This window comes from Lepisosteus oculatus, chromosome 3 (genome assembly GCF_040954835.1).
Source record: "Lepisosteus oculatus isolate fLepOcu1 chromosome 3, fLepOcu1.hap2, whole genome shotgun sequence".
Classification (NCBI taxonomy): domain Eukaryota; kingdom Metazoa; phylum Chordata; class Actinopteri; order Semionotiformes; family Lepisosteidae; genus Lepisosteus; species Lepisosteus oculatus.
In genome coordinates, this window is record NC_090698.1 from 1,977,351 (window position 1) to 1,996,066 (window position 18,716).

The following is an 18,716-nucleotide window of genomic DNA, read 5'->3' on the forward strand; positions in this document are numbered from 1 at the left end:
GCAAGGCTTGTGCCCGAACCCGGCCCTCAAACTCTCCGGCAGACTTGGGGAAGAAACAGTCCAATACGGATGGCTTTCCTCGAAACGCCCCTGGAGCCTCACGGGGTGTCCCCTGAGCTGGGGGAGTCCCTGATGCCGAGACAGGGAAGCGGGTGGGTTTACGAAACCCCCCTCTCAGCTCAGCTCAGCACACCGAGCCCCATGTGCTTTCCCAGCAGCTTATTGATCCAAGGACCTGGTCGGGCCTTCCCACCACCCACAGGGCAGGAGTCCTGAGCCGACTGAGGAAGGGCCCCTCCATCCCATTCCTCCTGCTGTGCCACTGCTGAATCCCACCCCTGAGCTCGTGACAGCGAAGACCGGGCAGCTGACGGTCCGCAACAAGCTCTGTCCGTGTAGGAAGTACAGCAGGAGCCTGGACACTCGCACACCCACCTCTCCCCATGCCATTTCCCTTCCACAAAGTCACGTGTCTGCAGCCTCGTGTCAGGGCCGTAATGACAGGAGTGGGCTTTTTCCACCCTTTCAGCCTAACTGCTTCACCCATGACTGATCTCCGTCCTGTTTAAGACAACCGTGCGAACGCTCTCTTCTCACCACAGAGATTTTCAGCACGTTACATTTTGCCTGTATTATATCAGAAGCAGGTGTGCTTGGGTTTAAACTGCTCACATAAGCGGTTTAAGTAATTACAATAGCGCAATAAGCCCGTGCGGCAGAGAAGATCTTTACAGTTTATTTACGCTGCTCCCAGCCTGTGGGAGGGGCTGGAATAAAACACACGCATTTTTATTGTTGTTGCGCTCGGCAGCCGGGCCGGCTGTCGCGCGGGGCGCACAAACGCCCAGTAAAAACGCGAATCCGGCACCTCTGCAGCCCCACAGACATGCCACCCAGCGGTGCACCCCTGCCTCGCCGAGCCCCGCGCCAGGCCTGCTGCACGCTGCTCGCGACACAAACCAACCCGCCCGCCCGCCCGGCGGTGCTGCTCACGACCGAACCACGTCAGAGACAGGCGCTACATTGGCGCCGAGAGGTAGCAGCCCTGCCCTGGCATCTTGCTAGCCGGGATTCACGATGATGCATGCGGATGCGTACAGGCGCAGAAGAGACGATCGTGCATAATGCGCACCGCAAACTCTAATGTGCGCAGAACAACATCCATACGGCGCTACAAGCCTTTCCGCGCTTCACAGCGGCTCCGTGCTCTCATCTGACGTGCACACGTGCTGCTGATAAATACCGGGTTTAAAAGGGCAGTTTCGCCATACTCCTTTAAGCCGCACCGGTACGCAGGCTATATACAGGACAGTACGTGGTGCATGTGTCCAGATCTGTGGATGTATAAGGAGATACTACCCGCAGAGCTCACAGCGAGAGCGCAGTTAGCTAGTGTTATTAAAGCCTGTCATGTTATTCACAAAGCCCCCCCACAGCTGAAACAGGGGACCGCGCTAGCACAATTCACCGGCAACCCTCTCTTATGCCAATTCTGACAATTAGCGTGATATTCATTTCAGTGGTGGTGGGGGGGGGTCGTTTAACTTACGTGGTCGGAATTCCTTTCGTTCCCAGATGGTAGTGCTGAGCGAGAAGACATTTTTTTTTTCCCTGAGTTTCCCCTGCTTGACGCGGCTCTGTATACGAACGCTACGTATTTACAAAACTAAAACTGTCTTTAAAATAACAGTCGACATCCCAGTGTCCGTGAGCGCTGCGCCGCCCCTCCTGCGGCCTGGATCCCCTCGGAGGCGCCGGTACCGTCAGACCCGCCGCATTTCCGCGGCTCCGTCACACAGCCGCCGGCCGAAGCGCTACCAGTCCCGGTACCGACGCGCAGAGCCAGAGAGGGGAAAACCCGACAGACGAGCTAGATTCGGTCCATGTTGGGCCGCCGGAGTCCGCGGTTCAGGAAGGGAGCGTCAGGCGTCTGGTTCATTCGGCTTCATAGACGAAGAGAATTCATTTCGGCTCCCTTTCATTGTAATACAGGGGAGGGTGAAAAAAACAACACTTTCTTCTCCGGTTCAATTAAAGCTCTCGCATACTTGAAATAGGAAAAGCAATGTGTGAAATAACCGAAAACGAGAGAACTCAAATAAAAAAAGAACAAATGTTATACCATCTCGGTAGGAAAGAAAGGAAAATTAAAACAGTTTTTTTCTACTGCCCGAGCCGGTCCAAAAACGTTGATAAGTGGGGAAAAAAACCTTTTCGGCAATAAAACCATCTTCGGTCCATCAATGATCTCGCCAGCAATGTATTTTGTTGTTTTTTTTTCCCCCCCGATAAAAAAAAAATAATACCCAGTCACCAATAAATACCTTGAGTCATAAAAAAAATAAAATAAAAATGTGAACTATACAGTACCCTGCGAGCCGGGCTCCGGTCTGTAGGGGTAAACAAGCGGTGCCGCTTCAAAAACACACCCCATGTCGGGTATGTACGCGAAATACGCCCCCCCAAAAAGACAGAAATCTAGCAGGACCGGCTAAATTGCTTAAAAATAATCATCTACATCCCCGAAACTGTGTGACAGTCGGGAGAAGGAAGGACGTCAGGACCACAGAAAAAGGGCAGGACAGCGAATTCGGCAGCCCTACCCTTCCCCCACCTTCTTAAAGAGACAAGCCGTCCACTGAGCGAGCAGGCCGGGCGCGGCGTGGAGCTGAGAGCGGCTCGCCGGCTTCTTCACGGCGAGCTGGTGGAGGAGGAGGAGGAGGGGACAGTGATGCAATGTTACAGGGCCCTGCTTGTTTAAACCCGCTTTTGGGACTGAAGTCAATCAGGGAGGAAAATGCGGAGAGACATTTCGGTTTTGTACTTCTGACAGAGTTAAAAAATAAAAGATACCGTTGCGTAAAAGCAGGTAGCGTGTGACCACAACCTCTCTTTAGAATTTTTTTTTTTAATTTCTTCCTAGAAAGGTAATTATTTAGCTACTGATTGTAAAATCCTCTCCTTGTTTGACCACGTCCAATGTACAGTTCTGGGAAAAAGTTCAAGTTTCAAAACACGTGATCCTTTACAGCTGCAAGGTATTAGCTAGGAAGGAATCGATTTCTACAGCCAGATGTTGAGGAAAACAGTTTAAGAAGAGGCATCAGTTACCTCCGTGTCCAGTGTGTTTGTATAGTTAATCTGTGCAGCAGCGCATTTCCTCCTACATGTGTAAATTAGACAACACCTATAATGCCATCCAGTCAAGAGTAAGAGGTGTTTATAACAGTAATATTAACAACTCAAAGCAATTACCCCCTCATTCATATTAATAAAAAAAAAACACTTCACGCAAGTAACTTGCTCTGTAAAAAGTCATTTTCTCCAGCGCTGTATATATGCTTGTACATAGTGGTTTTCAATCAAACATGCATGTGACTGCATAAGCATTATTGCTATCATCAAAAACTGGGCAAGATTCCCAATAATAAAATCCTGAAGTGATGAAAATAAGCAGCTCTCCTACTCTCCTAACCGCAGCTGGGTCAATCTGAATACCGTGCTCCTGCCAGACTATTAAGCAAAGCAGTCATGGGCCCCAGTGTGGTTCTCTATCACACTAAATAAGAGTCACTGATTCCTCTCTGCTGGACTGAGCGGGCAGCTCTTTTCCAACAGACTAATCAGTGGTTTTAATTGCAGTCCACCAAAGACAGGTGTGTGCAAAAACTCATGATGGGACAAAGCTGACAGTGCCGTACAATGGATTTCAGTCACCACTCGAAGAGGAGCTCCACAATGATACAGTACCACCCCCTCCACCACCCCCAGTGTGCAGCCCCACCTGGATGATGCACCAGTCCGCTCCCCACACACCAGCTCTCAGTGGGAGGAGAGCAGAGTGATGAAGCCAGTTCAGAGATGGGGGTTATTAGGAGGCCATGACTGGTAAAGGCCAGGGGTAAATTTGGCCAGGACACCGGGATAATACCCCTACTCTTTTCGAGAAATGCCCAGGGATTTTTAATGACCTCAGGACTTCGGTTTTATGTCTCATCCGAAGAACAATACCATTTTATAGTTCAGTGTCCCCATCACTATACTGGGGTATTTAGACCCATACAGGCTGCAGGGTGAGCACCCCCTACTGTCCCCTACTAGTTTTTCCCATCGAGGAACTGGCCAGGCTCACACCTGCTTGGCTTCAGTGGGCTGCCAGCTGTGAGTGGCAGGGTGATATGGCTGCTGGCTAGATTTGGGATTGAGAGACAGGAGCCACTTCTTGACAACAACAGTAACTGTATGTGTGCAAAACTACCTGCCAGAGATGTCTGGAGATGCTGCTCCTTTGGTTTCTTCAGAAAGAGAAGAGAAAATGATCTTCAGGGATCAGTAGGCTGCCTCTGATTTAGACTCTTATGTTCCCAAGTACACAGAAACCCAAGCAGCCCAACCGCTGAATATGTAAGTAAGCAAACAGCCTCTGTGTACAATGTTCTGTTCTGTCAATGTATAATTTTATGATGTATAGCTTTTATGATGCTGACTGGAACGTAACTAACAAGATCACATTGTATGTTTTACAGATCAAAATAGTCCCTTTTGCTCAGACATAAATAACAGGTCGCAAAGGAACAAGTAAGAGGTTTATTCCATGCTGAAAAAAGAAGAAAGAAAACACAACGTTTCGGCCATGGAGCCTTCTTCAGGTGTGACAGGTCTCTGTGTTCACCTCGCTAAATCTCAGCTGCACGTCCCCAGCCAGGTCTTCGAACACACTCAGGCCACCAGCACTCACTGACCGAGACAGAAAAAAGGACTGAGACAGCCCTCGCTTTTTACGAGCTCAGAACTGGGCAGTGTGAACAAGTTGGTTCGATTCACGAGCATATTATTCTTCCTTCTTTAGAACTGGCATCTTGGATTTTGAGTTATGATCAGAACTGCCACTGTCTTTATTTTATCTGTAGTTTTCCATTACTCCCTCTTTGTAATAATAATAATAATAATAATAATAATAATAATAATAATAATAATAATAATAATAATAGCTGCTTTCACATTTGCTTTTTGCCAGACGAAACTATTTTAAGTGGAAGTATTCAGCATTATCTTTATCTTCAAGATTAAAAGACATTTTAAAAGGCTGAGAGCAGGATTTGCTTTGATAGGCGATCCAGTAATGTACACGTAGGCATGTTGACAATGGCAGGCTCACAATATACTAGTACCAACTAATCAATTAGTAATTACTGATCAGTAATCAACTTAATCAACTGTTAAGATGTATGCAAAGTTACCAAACACAATTAAACTTCAAGTGTTGAAGGGGGAACACATAGAGGTGAGCACAAACCCAGAACTAGAGAAGGTTTAAGATTACAAATGCTCTGTGGCCTGATGTGGTTTTATTTTGCAAGGCACAACTGATACCAAAACAATTAAGTAAATTTAAATGCAAAAGTTCCCCGGTCAGAGACAAAGGAAGAGTTTAGAGATACAAGCAGCCTTTATCATTCACTGGAGCTGCTAAAGAAAGACCCACCAAACCAGGTCCATGACTTTGGGCCTCCTAACCCCTCTTGAACAAGACCTGGCACAACCTGTCCTGCTAAAATTGGATAATACAAACTAGACCCAGCCAGCTCTGCATTTCAACTCAATGATTCAAAACAAATGACCTCTGATGGCTATATCAGAATACTTTTCAACTGTGTAAATACATGCAAATACAGACAAAATGTATTAATGATCTAGAAAATATGCTCAATGATTGCAATGATTGAGTTCCTTCAAATTATGTCTAAAAGTCTATGAATATTGTGTATAACAGTGGTTGTTTTTTTAATCAATCATAATGTCAAACTGTCACTGTAAAACACACAACAAGCTGTGAAAACATTTCAAAACCAGAGGAATATCTTGGATATCCATTCTTCCAGCTTAGGACTGTTAAGGGAATTCCGCACCAAACACCTCATTAAACATTCTACAGTATACAGTTCCTGGATTCCTCATACATTAATGTTTGAGAAACCCCACCTGCCCTCAATAGGATTCATGTCAGGACTTCCTGATGGAAAACCAGTACTTTCATTTCTCCAGGGCTCTGATGCATAATTGACCTTATGTGTTGGACCACCGTCCTGTTGGATAGCCCAGATATTTTGCACAGTACTGCACTGTGCGTTACCGCATTATATATTTTTGTAGAGCTGAGAGTCAAAACATGAGCATATTGGCCCCCTCTTGCTCTGAGCCTTTTGCCCTCGTCACGAATGGCCCTTAGAGCCCGCTCTCTGTCCTTACCCGAACCTGTTCTGTTTCCACACTCAGAAACACACAAACAGCAGGAAAACCACTTAATCCTACGTGAACTCGTCGATATGCCATATGAAACAGCAGTGAGGCGGACACATGGGAGAAGTGGGGCATGGGCTGGAGGTACTGTCACTGACGGGGGTTGAGATGCACGTCAGGTCACAGTGATCAATCCAGCACTAATGGAGGCCTGCAGCTCTGGCTTTGCTTTGCTGCAGACCAGTGTGAAGGACCGGGCCATGAATCTTCCAATGTGGTCATCACGTGTTTGAACCTCTTGCCATGCATAAACCTTTAGCAAAAGTGGATGGTGCTCATACTCAATAATGCAGGCATTAGTCTGCAAGACCCTGCGCTCAGTGGCCATTGCTTTCATAGCCCACAAATTCAAACGTTTCTCTTCCTCACAAAAACAGCTCAGTTCACAAGAGCTGCAGCAGCTGGGCTATGAGCAAAATTAAATACTGTTCACTTTTTAAAGTATGCAGACCACAAAATCTGATTCCGTGCTGCATCTTGCTGTGGTTTACTGTGTTTGTTTCCCTATAAAGGAAACAAAATATATTTTTTTCAGGAGCTTCTGATATAAAGGCATTCAGCAGCATAACAAAATTAGAACTAAATAAGCACTAGTTAAACCACTGTGTATCACAGTATTCCCGTGCTGTTGTAAAGCATAGGAAAGGCCCACTGAAACCACAGGAAATGACAGTAAAACTATGGTAAAGACAAAGTACGATAACTGACCAATTATAATGGTAAATTTTTGAAAGAAAATAATCCTAAAGGGCTGGTCGGAGGTCTTTGGAAATGAAAAATGTGTTCTGACTGAGGATTGACCACTTACTCTCCCAGTCTGCAGAACAGGAATGCACTCTCCGCGCTCCGTCCTGTCCTTTCACACACCTGCTGCAAGCTGACCCTGTTTGTGCAGACAGAGGCCCACAGCTGCTGCCACCCTGGTTGATGTTCATGGTCATGCCTCGGCCTCCCCGATCAGCTCCGTGACTCCACGCGTTTCCAAAACCACTCACGTCCCCCATGTCAGGTCTGACGACACCAAGGCCACACTCTGCATTCCAGATGACCTCCAAGAAGCTACGTGACAGACCAAGTGTCTCAGAATATGAGTAGGGCCCCTAACGAAGGTCCCCTCGGCTCATATTCTGTTTCTCTATATTTCCATATGAAGTACTGGGAATAAACCTGCCAAGCGTAAGATCTCATTGTGCCCCCTGGAAAATGTTCATTTAGACTAACCAATCAACCCTGACCTGCTTGTTTTGGGGACAAAGAAACCCACTTACACACAAGCAGAGAATACAAACTCCTCACAGACAGGTGCACAGGACCCCGAGGCTGTTGTGTTAACCACTGCACCACAGCGTCCTACCCACTGCAATCTACTTTCAGTCCTGTGACTTGATTTGAAGATGATTTGACTTTGACTGGCTTTTACAAGCCATGCCCTGCAGTCCATATGCACCATTCACTCCAGAGCTTCAGGCTATGTAACAGCCCCCTGAGATCTCCCACACCTTTCCCAATCAGTGCAGGACCAGCAACGTTCGGCACTGAGCTTTTAACCCTTCAGAGAGGGGTTCCTTACCTGCAGGCCTGATAAAAGAAATATCAACCTTCTGAAGTGACACTGAAGGAAGCCCTTTGTGTCTTTCTGAGACACTGACAGAGCAGCAGAAAGGCAGAAGCTCATGAACTCCTGAATCAATCTCTCAGGGCTCATCTTGAGGAAGCAGCTGCAACGCTCTGAACACAACTAAGACTGAAAAGCAGCCTTACTAGAATGAGATGGTTTGACTTCGGAGATCATCCCCACTGCAGAGAAAAATATCAAGCACAAATGAGGATGGACACAAACAATCTGGAAGAGTGATCATGTGCATCACTCAAAATAGCGATTCAAGTCTAATCAACTTTTTTTCTCATCAGCTTTTAAAATAAAATATAATTGCATGATGATTATTACCCTACAGAGTAGAGGAGTTAACAAATTCTACCCACATTGTGATCTAACACTGCCATCTAGCAGTTATAAGCGTAACAGCACTGTTCCATTTCCCTCTATCTCACACCTTTATTTCGTCAACCATTCATCATTACAGACTTAAAGACTCACAATGTTAACAGGGCAATATTGAATTACCCGGTCTGAGTCACCAGGACTCACATGTAGTTTGAACCTGCAGGGTCTCAATTTCACTGCTCTGTATATAAAGCACATATTCTCTTTATCAAATAACCCATGTCCTAATGTTCAGCTGATTCACTGTATTTGGAATTCATAGCCCTATCTAAAACTTCTGATTAAAATATTAAAATTTATTTTCATCTTTTTCTCTGTGAAATATTCAAAGCTAATTTCCCGAACAAAATGTTCACGTTTAATCAGTAGCTACACACTGCCCCCTTCTGTTCACAAAAGTAACTGTGCTCCTAAATTTCAATTTAACTCATTTCAATTCAATAGTTTTATTGGCTTGATAAGATAAGAACACTTTATCAGCCCTATACAATTTCTTGCATTAGGAATTCATCTTTTCACATAACCCAGCTTTCTCTCCATGAGACACACAGACAGGGAGAGAAGCTTGGGGTCAGAGTGCAGAGTCAGCCATTGTACAGCACCCGTGGAGCAGTTGGGGTTAGGGGCCTTGCTCAGGGGCCCAACAGAGTAGGATTTCTCTGCCGGCTGTGGGATACAAACCGGCAACCTTCCAGCCACAGGCGCAGATCCTGAGCCACAGAGCCACTGCTCCGCCCCAGTGATCAATGAATTACGGTGTTGGCAAAGCTGTAACTATTAACAAGATATTTAAATACATTTACAGTACAAACATATCAGTAAACATTAAAAGACACTACATGAGCCATACTATTATTTGAGAGTACCGATGTTAACCCTGGTGTCTTCGCCTAATTTCCCTCTGGGCTTTACCAGTCATGGCCTCCTAATAACCCCCCTCTCTGAACTGGCTTCATCACTCTGCTCTCCTCCCCACTGGGAGCTGGTGTGTGGGGAGAGGACTGGAGCATCATTCAGGTGGGGCTGCACACTGGTGGGGGTGGAGGGGAGTCCCCTATAATTGTAAAGTGTCTGGAAAAGCACTATACAAGTGTAAGGAATGTATTATTATTATTATTATTATTATTATTATTATTATTATTATTATTTGAGGGGGTCAGCGAGAGATCATCTAGAGTTAAACTCAACTGAGTTCCCTCCCCCAGTAGGATTGGAAGCTGTTCAGATTCTGGCAGGTGTGGGAACTGTGGGATTAGATTTGTTATCTTGGGGAATAATATACGTCTGATCCCAGAGAATTTCTCAGAGTTCGGCAGAAAGTTCACCAGTGGGAGCACAGCTCATCCACTCTGGACAGCCAGGTCTCTCTGTGTCCAGTTTCTATGGCCAGACTGTGGTCACTGAGCCTGTCCACTCTGGACAGCCAGGTCTCCCTGTGTCCAGTTTCTATGGACAAGCTGTGGTCACTGAGCCTGTTTCTCTGTGCTGTGTTTCACCGTTGTGAGGTGCTCAGCCATTGTGTAGTGTCGTTATAGGTCCTAAAACTCTGTACTGTATATTTTCCCGGGTTTGGGAATTTTTCAATGAAAGAGGTATAAGCCATCATATATATTCTGCAATAATCTTGACAACATATGAATGTGCTAAGACTTTATGAAGAGGGTTACATTTGACCTTTAAGAGAGTACTGTAGCCAGAGATTAGCAATTTTTTTTATATGGAGGAAGGTGAACACCTGAAGAAGGCTCCACAGCCGAAACGCTGTGTTTTTTTTCTTCTCTTTTCAGCATGGAATACACCTATTACTTGATTTTTTGATATGGCATATTATATATTTCTTACAGAGATAGAAATTGAAAAACGGCTTTGAGAACGCACACCTCACCCATGAGGGGGCGCTCCAGAGCAAGCTCCACCGGGGATATTACACAGCACTTAACATGAAGAGATGTTTAGGAGATACATATAAACACAATGGCCTTTTGAGGTTTAAACATGTTTCCTATGGCTTTTGCATTTAAGTCAGTAAAACAAAGAGTCAAAAAAACACTGCAGACATCTGATTTGCATTATAATTGTCTCAAAAGTGTACACACCTAAAAACTGATTCTTTCCTCTGCAAAGACATTCTTGTTTTGTCTTGGGGTGTAAAAATGGACTTCTCTGTCTGAAAGTTTTAAATACAGAACTGTGTTGCTTAAGGAAGAAACAAACAACGTTCGTCTCACCTGGTGGTCTCACCTAAACGGATCTAATTTACCCTCTCGTTGTGGCCTTTGCTCTCTCACGCTGTCCTTTCTGCTCTCACTCCATTTCCTCCTTTCTCTCACTGTGAGGAGGATGCGACGAAATATACATTTTATTAAATAACAATTCTAACGCCCAGAGGGCGCCAGCGTCCCGGGTGCGCCCGGCGTGTCCACAGCGCGCGGCGTGCGAAGGGCTCGTGAAACCGGAAACGCACGGCTCGCGGCGCGGTTGCCATGGCAGGTCTGCGTGCTGCGGCTCTGTCGCGCGGGTCGCACGACAGTGACCGCAAGCGGGAGCTCACCAGGCAGCGATTTTGTTATCAGTACATGAAATACAAAACACTGCTTAGCAAAACGTGTGAACACAAATTAAATATGTGTCACATCTAATTGTGTTTCCCCTTACCCGTATAAAATTGTCTTCTTTCTAAGACTTGCGTTTAGGGAGCACATTTCAAGCATTTTCAGGGTCGGAAAATCAGGTTTCCTGCACTTCACGACAGGCGTAGGAATCCTGATGGTTATGAATTGGAATGTATCGCCCTATTTCTTTTAGATAATGTTAGCAGTATTTTACATTTTTTACAGCAGGCCTCTGCGCCCTCACTGCAAAACGCCCACTGAAAAATGCAGCATGAATACACTACTCTGATAATCACAATTTTATTCTCGTTTCAGTAGTTAATCGATGGCTCCCTCTCGCAGTTCGAACTCTGCTGGTTAATGAAAGAAACGTTTAAAAAATGTAACGTCAAACCACTATTTTCAATACATTAACTAATGTGTCATTTCTATAGCTATGTAGGTTACGTTTCATCGGAGCACTAATGTAAGAATGTATAATACAGAGACTGGGATACAGTTCTAGGAGTTGGATAAGAGGTTTCTCACTGAAGTGTGCCCCTGACCGCCCTACCTCAACACACTGACCAGCGTGTAACGCAGCAGAAAAACAGCGCAGGGGCCAGCGGGGAGTGACCCGCGTACGAGCCTCTCTCTAACCTCTGTGTTTCTCAGAACAACAGAGCTCTGGCCTGTCTGAGCTCTACTGCTTTGTAAGCAAATTCACCTGCAGCAGAGTTCATACTTATGTGTGTAACCCCCCTCAGCGTCTTTAATAATTGTCCTGCCAACCTGTGCCAGAGCCTCTGGCCCGTTTCTTTCCATCCCCAAACCACGGGATTGTTACATATGGCTGCACATCATTTGACCTATCAGCTTAATTCAGGTTTGGAGTATAATTCCCAAATATTATTCTTTTGTGATGATGTCATGTTACACAATAACAATTTTCTGTAGGTATCTACTGGACCTTATACAGTTGTTTGTACATCTTGTAGTATTTTCGGGTTGGGCGAGGATGGACACAGTGATTCAGACACAATTCAATTCAATTCAATTCAATTCAAGGTGCTTTATCAGCATGACCGATGGGTACAATCAGTGTTGCCAAAGCAAATAAAAATAATGAAACTCACATGAAACAAAACAAAAAATAAAAGTAATATAAAATCTACAGACATATTACAGACATTTACAACAAAGACATATTATAAAATATTTACATATACTGTAGGCGGCTGGAGCATTATTGGGAGACAGGCTCACTGTTCCTCAGGCTGTGACAGGAGATCACATACTGGGATGACTGAAAAACTGCGCTTTTATTTTTCGCACAGCCAGCACAGCACCACCGCGCCCACACGCCAGCAGAGAGAGAGAGAGAACGAGCGAGCCCCAGAGAGAGACGAGAGAGAGCAACACACTGCAGTCTATTTGGGTAGCTACACAGGGAGAGGGTGGCATTTGGGTGCAAAACCAGGGAACTAGTTACACGAATCTGGGCGATCTCCCCAGACTGTACCTGTTTCGCAGTGGGTCAGCTGCACTGGTCAGCGGCCTTCCTAGTCCCCGCCCTGACCACTACCACTCCCGTCCTGCCCCTCGCCGCGTACCCCAGCCGGGTGCTCTTCGGCCGCAGCGCCGGGCGAATGCGCTACAAGATATTGAGAGCACTTGAAATTTGATTGGCTCTTCATGGCCCTTTTTTAATAAACGTTTGCTGCACATCACTGAGAGAGAAAGAGTCCTAGGTTTTGAAAAACTGTGCTGTACTTACTTTTCCTTCTAATTGGCCAGTCTTTTAAATATATCATGACAAATACCACATGGCAGCCACATCACGTGGGAAGTCAACCTGTCCAGAACAAGCCTAAACACTGGCCATAAGGTTCCATCCATTCATTTTCTAAGAGCATCATCCAGTTCAGCGTCACAGGAGAGCCGGAGCCTATCCTGGGAAGGAAGGCAGTGTCCTCTCTGGACAGGATGCCAGTCATGCAAACTCCACATAGACAGCACTCCAGGAGCAGAGTTTAACCCAGGGCCCCAGTGCTGCGAGGGAGCGATACCTAACCACTGTGCAACAAAAAGGTTCCTCGGCCCTTTAATCAAACAAAATATTCTCTGCAGAAAACTACGTCCCATAGCACAACAGGCTAAAGTAATAACCTGCAACAGCCACAATGCACTCTACAGAATTATACAGCAATATTGTACAGCAACAGCAGACCCCTCCAGGTATTTGAGTTTGTTGTACATTAATCTTAATAACTCTTGGTCCATCTCTGGAACATCAATGGTTAACAGAGTGAAGGAGTAGCCTTAACGGGCCAGGAAAGCACCAACAACCCCAAGATGTTTTTAAGAAACAACTGCTCACAGGCAAGACAAGTCTATAGACAAGATAATATGAAAACATAACTGTGTTTTTGCTTTCCAAACCATATGTGTGTGAAACACAGTAATTTGAATGTGCCACAGGAAGCAGTATTTGTAAGAAAATGATGCACGTTCATGTAATGAATTTGCTTCCTTTCATTATTTCAAAGTGAATTAATTCAAAAGAACATGGAAACTCAGAAGGTTACTGGTTTAGGGTAGATACTACTACGGTAATAGTCTAACCAACTAAATATTTACCAGTGTGTACTGCAGCTCAATAAAAATATCCCATTAGCTTGTTCATTATAGAAGTTTAGTTTTTTTTCTTTTTGTTTCTCTCGTTACAATAATCTGCATATGAACCTGAGAATCTTTCAGGAAGTGGAACAGATGCTTTCTTGGAGTGATAGTTTTCTGACATATATGTTGTTTTATAAACCACTGTTTTTTTGCTGACAATATACTTGTATCTGTGACCTTTCCCCACATCCTCAGTCTTCTAAGAAAGCATCTGTCGCTGCAGCTAGCCCATGACGTTTCAAGGGCACTCTTCAGCTGAAGAGTGTCAGTGCAGTCACTCAAAGAACAGAAAGAAGAGACCACAGAAACAGCCTGCTTCCTCTGCAAAGGTGGGTCCACTGATAATCATACTAACGAGCAAGTAAGAATGTTATGAGATAACTAATTATTATCAAATTTAATAGTAATAGGAGTGATATGTCAAACCACTATTTGACATATCAAATAATGGAAAGATACATGCTTTTATCACATGTATTGAAAATAAGGTTGACGTGTTGAAAAATACACAAAAATGTTTAGTCTTATTTAGAAAGTATGATTATAAAAAGAAATATTGAATTAAGACACAAATGCTTTAAATTAACCCAAAACGGTGTAGCACAGAACTGTAATTATATGTGTGGTGGTCGTACTATGAAGAGCAGAGTTTTATAACTATACCCAAGAGGAAATATTTAGTGACTAATATCCGCCCATGTTCACTCAGCGACATGCATTTCAATTAATACATTTGATTAATAATAACTGTTTCCTGGAGATGCAAAATACATTTAGCATTTTAAATGAAATACGTTAACTCTTTTATTTTATGTTAATGAATGTGGAACTTAAACTTGTATGAAACTGAGTTGGATCTACCACTCTTATTTAAGAAGGCAATGCACACAAAAATACCAAGGAACAGGTAAGAGGTTTATTCCATGCTAAAAAAAAGAAGAAAGAGAACACAATGTTTCGGCCGTGGAGCCTTCCCCACCTGAACTACAAAAATACCAAGGGTGATTTTGAAAACTTTTTTTTGTGTGGAGCAAATGGCTCCCCATCTAATGAAACTCACTGTTAACACATGCAAGTTTGCAAATCTTGCCCGAGAGAGAGAGACTGAAATGCTCAAATGCTCTTTTTTCATAACCCAGTGTTCGCATTTCTTTCTTCCTTTATCCCCTTCATCTTTTCTCCTTTGTTCATTCCCAGACACCAGTAAGCATGCTTTGTATCCTGTGTCTGCTCCTGGTTCCAGTTTGTGCCTGTGTGGAATGCCCCAGTAACTGCACTTGCTCTTCGAATGACACCCTGTCATGTCAGGAAGGAAAGCTCTTGGAAATACCTCGTCTGCCAGATGATGTAAAACACCTCTATGCCCAGAGCAACCTCATACGAGCACTCCCAGTCGAGGGGATGGATGACCTCTATTCCTTGGATCTCACTCACAACCATATCAACTTTTCAGGCCTTTCCTCCCTTCCAAACATGAGGAATCTTTGCAAACTGATCCTCAGAGGCAACAAACTCAGTCTCCTGCCCCCTGGTCTTCTCAGAAACCTCTCGAATCTAAAAGAACTGGACCTCACAGACAACAACATCACTTCCTTGCCTCCAGGTTCTCTTCAGGGATTGCACGCCTTGGATACCCTCTTCCTAAGCCTGAATAATATCAAGATCCTGCAATCTGGAACATTGCAAGACACCCCAAAACTCTCTGTTCTGCATCTGAGCAACAACAATATTGAGGAACTAGAAGCAGGATTCTTCAATAGCACAGGAAACTTAACAAATCTCATCCTGTCCAACAACAAACTTCACATCTTAGAGAACGACTCATTCGCTGGTGCTGCAAGCCTCAGGGTGCTGGATCTTAGTGGTAATAGATTTGTTTCAGTCCCTGTGGTTGCTCTTAAACATCTGTCCAGGCTCCAGAAGCTTTTCCTACAAAAGAACCAGATCCAGACCCTTCCTGAGGATGCTTTTGCTGGACTGGGGTTTTTGCAGGTACTGGATCTAAGCAAAAACCCTCTGAGCTCCCTCTCAGCACATGCTTTGAGCAATCTGACCCAGCTGAGGTATGTGGATTTAAGCTTCAACAAGCTAAAACGTCTCCCTTCTGCACTGTTCCAAGATCTGAGCAGTCTGGAGAAATTGGACCTATACAACAATGGCCTGGAGTCTCTGCCTGCAGATATATTCCAGAGCCTACATGCTTTAAAGGAGCTTCACTTAGACAGCAACAACATCTCCCACCTGCCTTCTGATATCTTTCGAAGAATGACCAAGCTTGTAGAGCTGCAGCTGGACAACAACGTCCTGTCTGAACTTTCACCGCTCCTGTTCCTCCACCTCACTGAGGTTAAGTCTCTCTACCTCGACAACAACGCCTTGTCTGGGATCCCTGCCACCCTTTTCAGTGGCCTCCAGAACCTCAGAGAGCTACAACTGGACCACAACAACCTGAAGTCCTTCCCGTCCTCCAGCTTCAGTGATCTGATAAACCTGCGCAGCCTCTGTCTCAATAATAATCACCTCTCCACCCTGTCCCCCGGTTTGTTTAACAGCTTGAAGAGCTTGAAGAGCTTGGACCTCAGCAACAACCACATGACGAGGATTCCACAGGGGCTCTTCAAAGGCCTCAGAAGCCTGAAGCACCTCCATCTAGAAAACAATCATCTGGCCATCCTGGCACCAGGAGACTTTGAAGACTTGGTCAACCTCAAGGAGCTACAGCTGAGCTTCAACCGCCTCTCAGAGCTGACACCGGCGGCTTTCCACAGCCAGGGGAAACTCAGAAAGCTCCTTCTCCACAACAACCAGCTGGACTCCCTGCCCGACCACATCTTCTCCAGCTTGGCCAGCCTGAAGGACCTCGACTTGGAGAGGAATTTTCTTGGGCGTCTGCATCCTGAGGTCTTCCAGAAGCTCAGCCACCTTCAGGTCCTATTCCTGAAATCCAACCGCCTCAAGAGCCTGGTCGACGGCACTCTGTCACCTCTGTTCTCCCTGAAAAGGATCTACCTGGACGGAAACCCTTGGGATTGCTCCTGCCCCTCTATCATGTACGCCAGTCACTGGATCCTCAATCATTCCAGGCTCCTTCAGGATCAACCCACCTGCTCCGATTCCCAGACGCCGTTGTCTGAAATCGCCACAGCCCCTCTCATGTCTTCCCCCCACTGCTCGGGCGTGGCGTCCTCTCACGTCAAGTCCTCTCGGATGGTGGCAGGACTGTTTGCTGTGTTTTGTGGTTTCCTTTTGTTAATATGAAAGCTGATCATGTTTTTAAACAGTTTGTATTCTTACTTGACTTAAAAACGTTAGCTTGGTGTCTTTCAGCATTTTTCACATCAGTACCTCTTCTCATTCATGGAATTCCTTTTTGTTTCGCCAGCTGGGGACACACTTTTTCTGCCAAGGAAGAATTCTGAATTCACATACAGTAGCAGCGATTTAGCAGAACATAATCAGGACACTGCGATCAGCAGAGCTGAAAAATTAGCCTGTGAACGTCTGTCACTGGGATCACACCCTGGTCAGGTTAGAATGCATTTATTCAATTTAGACATTTTAAACCACAGGACGACACCTGTACCCAGACGGGGAAAATGAGGAGTTGCAGACAGGAACAGACAGTTCAGTTTATTCTGATCCCACACCTGTCCAGCCCTACATCTTTTGAAGATTTACAGGGATGAACAGGAGGCTTAGCACCAACTCATCCCTCACTGTCATCACCACAGCTCTGCTGGTGCTGAGGGTGATGCATGGATCTCTGCGTGCCAGGAGAGGAGAGATTCCTGACCTAGTAATCATGTCCTGTGTGCAGGTGCTTGGGAAATCCCAGTGGGAATACTTGCTTAGCTGGTGAAGTACGATAACAACATCAGAAGCAGACTGATAGGCATCATCAGATTCATTTAGGAATGATCTAGGTGTGAGTTCAATAACAATAAATGAAACTGGAAAACAAATGTTTAACAGTAATCACATGTTACATAAACCCATTTGTGTACATAAACCCATTTTCTCACCGCTTTATCCAGTACAAGGTCACAGGGCAGCTGGTGTTCATCCCGATCCTGGCAAGCAACAGGGTACGAGACAGGACACACCCTGGACGGGACACCAGTCCATCGCAGGAAGAGACACAGATATACACACTCACATCAGGGCCAGGTTTCCCAGAAGCAAATTAACCCACCTGTTTGTCTTTGGACTGTGGGAAGAAACTGGAGCACCTAGAAGAAACCCATGCAAACATGGGGAGAACATGCAAACTCCACACAGACAGCAGCCCAGGCCCAGAACTGAACCCAGGGCCCAGTTTTTATAAAATATTTTTTTAATTTATCAAACATATTTGAACACCTATAATTTACACCTGAAAATATAAACATCTGTAAAAAGGTGTGTATAAACCCCCTAACGCACACATCGGATCTTTTGAACAGTTCTCCTTAATCAGGCTCAACACCTGTACGTGGACTGAAGTGAAATAGCCTTACTCTGTGTTTCGATGACTGTGGTTCAAAAACAGACAGTACCATTGAACTTCCTGTCCCTAGTCACCTCACAAGAATTTTCCTTTTTAAAGTAGGTCAAATTTTATCTTTATAATAAACGTGCTAGTTAAATGGTTGTGTCGTCCAAAGACGGGGGATTTTTTTTAAAAACTTGCTTTACGCATAAAAAAGGCACAGCATTTAAAACAATGTTAAATTTTTGTTACTATATTGTATCTGTTATTTTTATGGTAATTGTTTTTTTCTGCTTTTTTTCTTCTTTTGATTTTTTTAGACAGTTTAATATGTAAGCAATAAAGAATATGTATGTTTGCAATAAAACAGCCACGTTTACCTCTAAAAACTGTACTTTCTGCCTTTTTTAAGTTATCCCATTTCCTGAAAAATACTTGAAATTTAATTTTAACGAAAACTGAAGTACAATTTGAAGTTTTCATGCTGAAAATCCTCCAACATTAACTATCTTTCAAAGGCTGAGAAAGCCTTGTCTTACAGTAAGATGTGATCTGGACAAATGTAGGTCACCTACTAGAATCAAAGCCATCTAACTTACAAAGCCATTAAAACTGACTTGAGGCATTTACATCATCAATACTGTGAGACATCTTAAAGAAGAGAAGTATT

At 44.7% G+C, this 18,716-nt stretch overlaps 2 protein-coding genes across 5 annotated transcripts in view; one reads left to right on the top strand and one right to left on the bottom strand.

The window, feature by feature from the left end:
• Positions 1-2,676, bottom strand: part of LOC102685379 (MAP/microtubule affinity-regulating kinase 4-like) — a 46,210-nt gene extending 43,534 nt beyond the window's left edge. For 2 of the 4 annotated variants that reach the window (XM_006627603.3, XM_015340964.2), the window contains exon 1: positions 1,550-2,676. In XM_006627603.3, the coding sequence (XP_006627666.1) occupies positions 1,550-1,600 (51 nt within the window). In that variant the 5' untranslated portion in view covers positions 1,601-2,676. The remainder of the gene's footprint in view (positions 1-1,549) is intronic. The other 2 variants (XM_015340965.2, XM_015340966.2) reach the window with 1 other exon arrangement.
• An 11,203-nt stretch (positions 2,677-13,879) lies between these two features.
• On the top strand, positions 13,880-18,272 carry LOC102683095 (leucine-rich repeat-containing protein 15). The gene is made up of 2 exons (XM_015340958.2): positions 13,880-13,907; positions 14,776-18,272. The coding sequence occupies exon 2, from the start codon at positions 14,788-14,790 to the stop codon at positions 16,834-16,836; it is 2,049 nt and encodes a 682-aa protein (XP_015196444.2). The 5' UTR covers positions 13,880-13,907; positions 14,776-14,787; the 3' UTR covers positions 16,837-18,272.
• Positions 18,273-18,716: the final 444 nt, after the last annotated feature.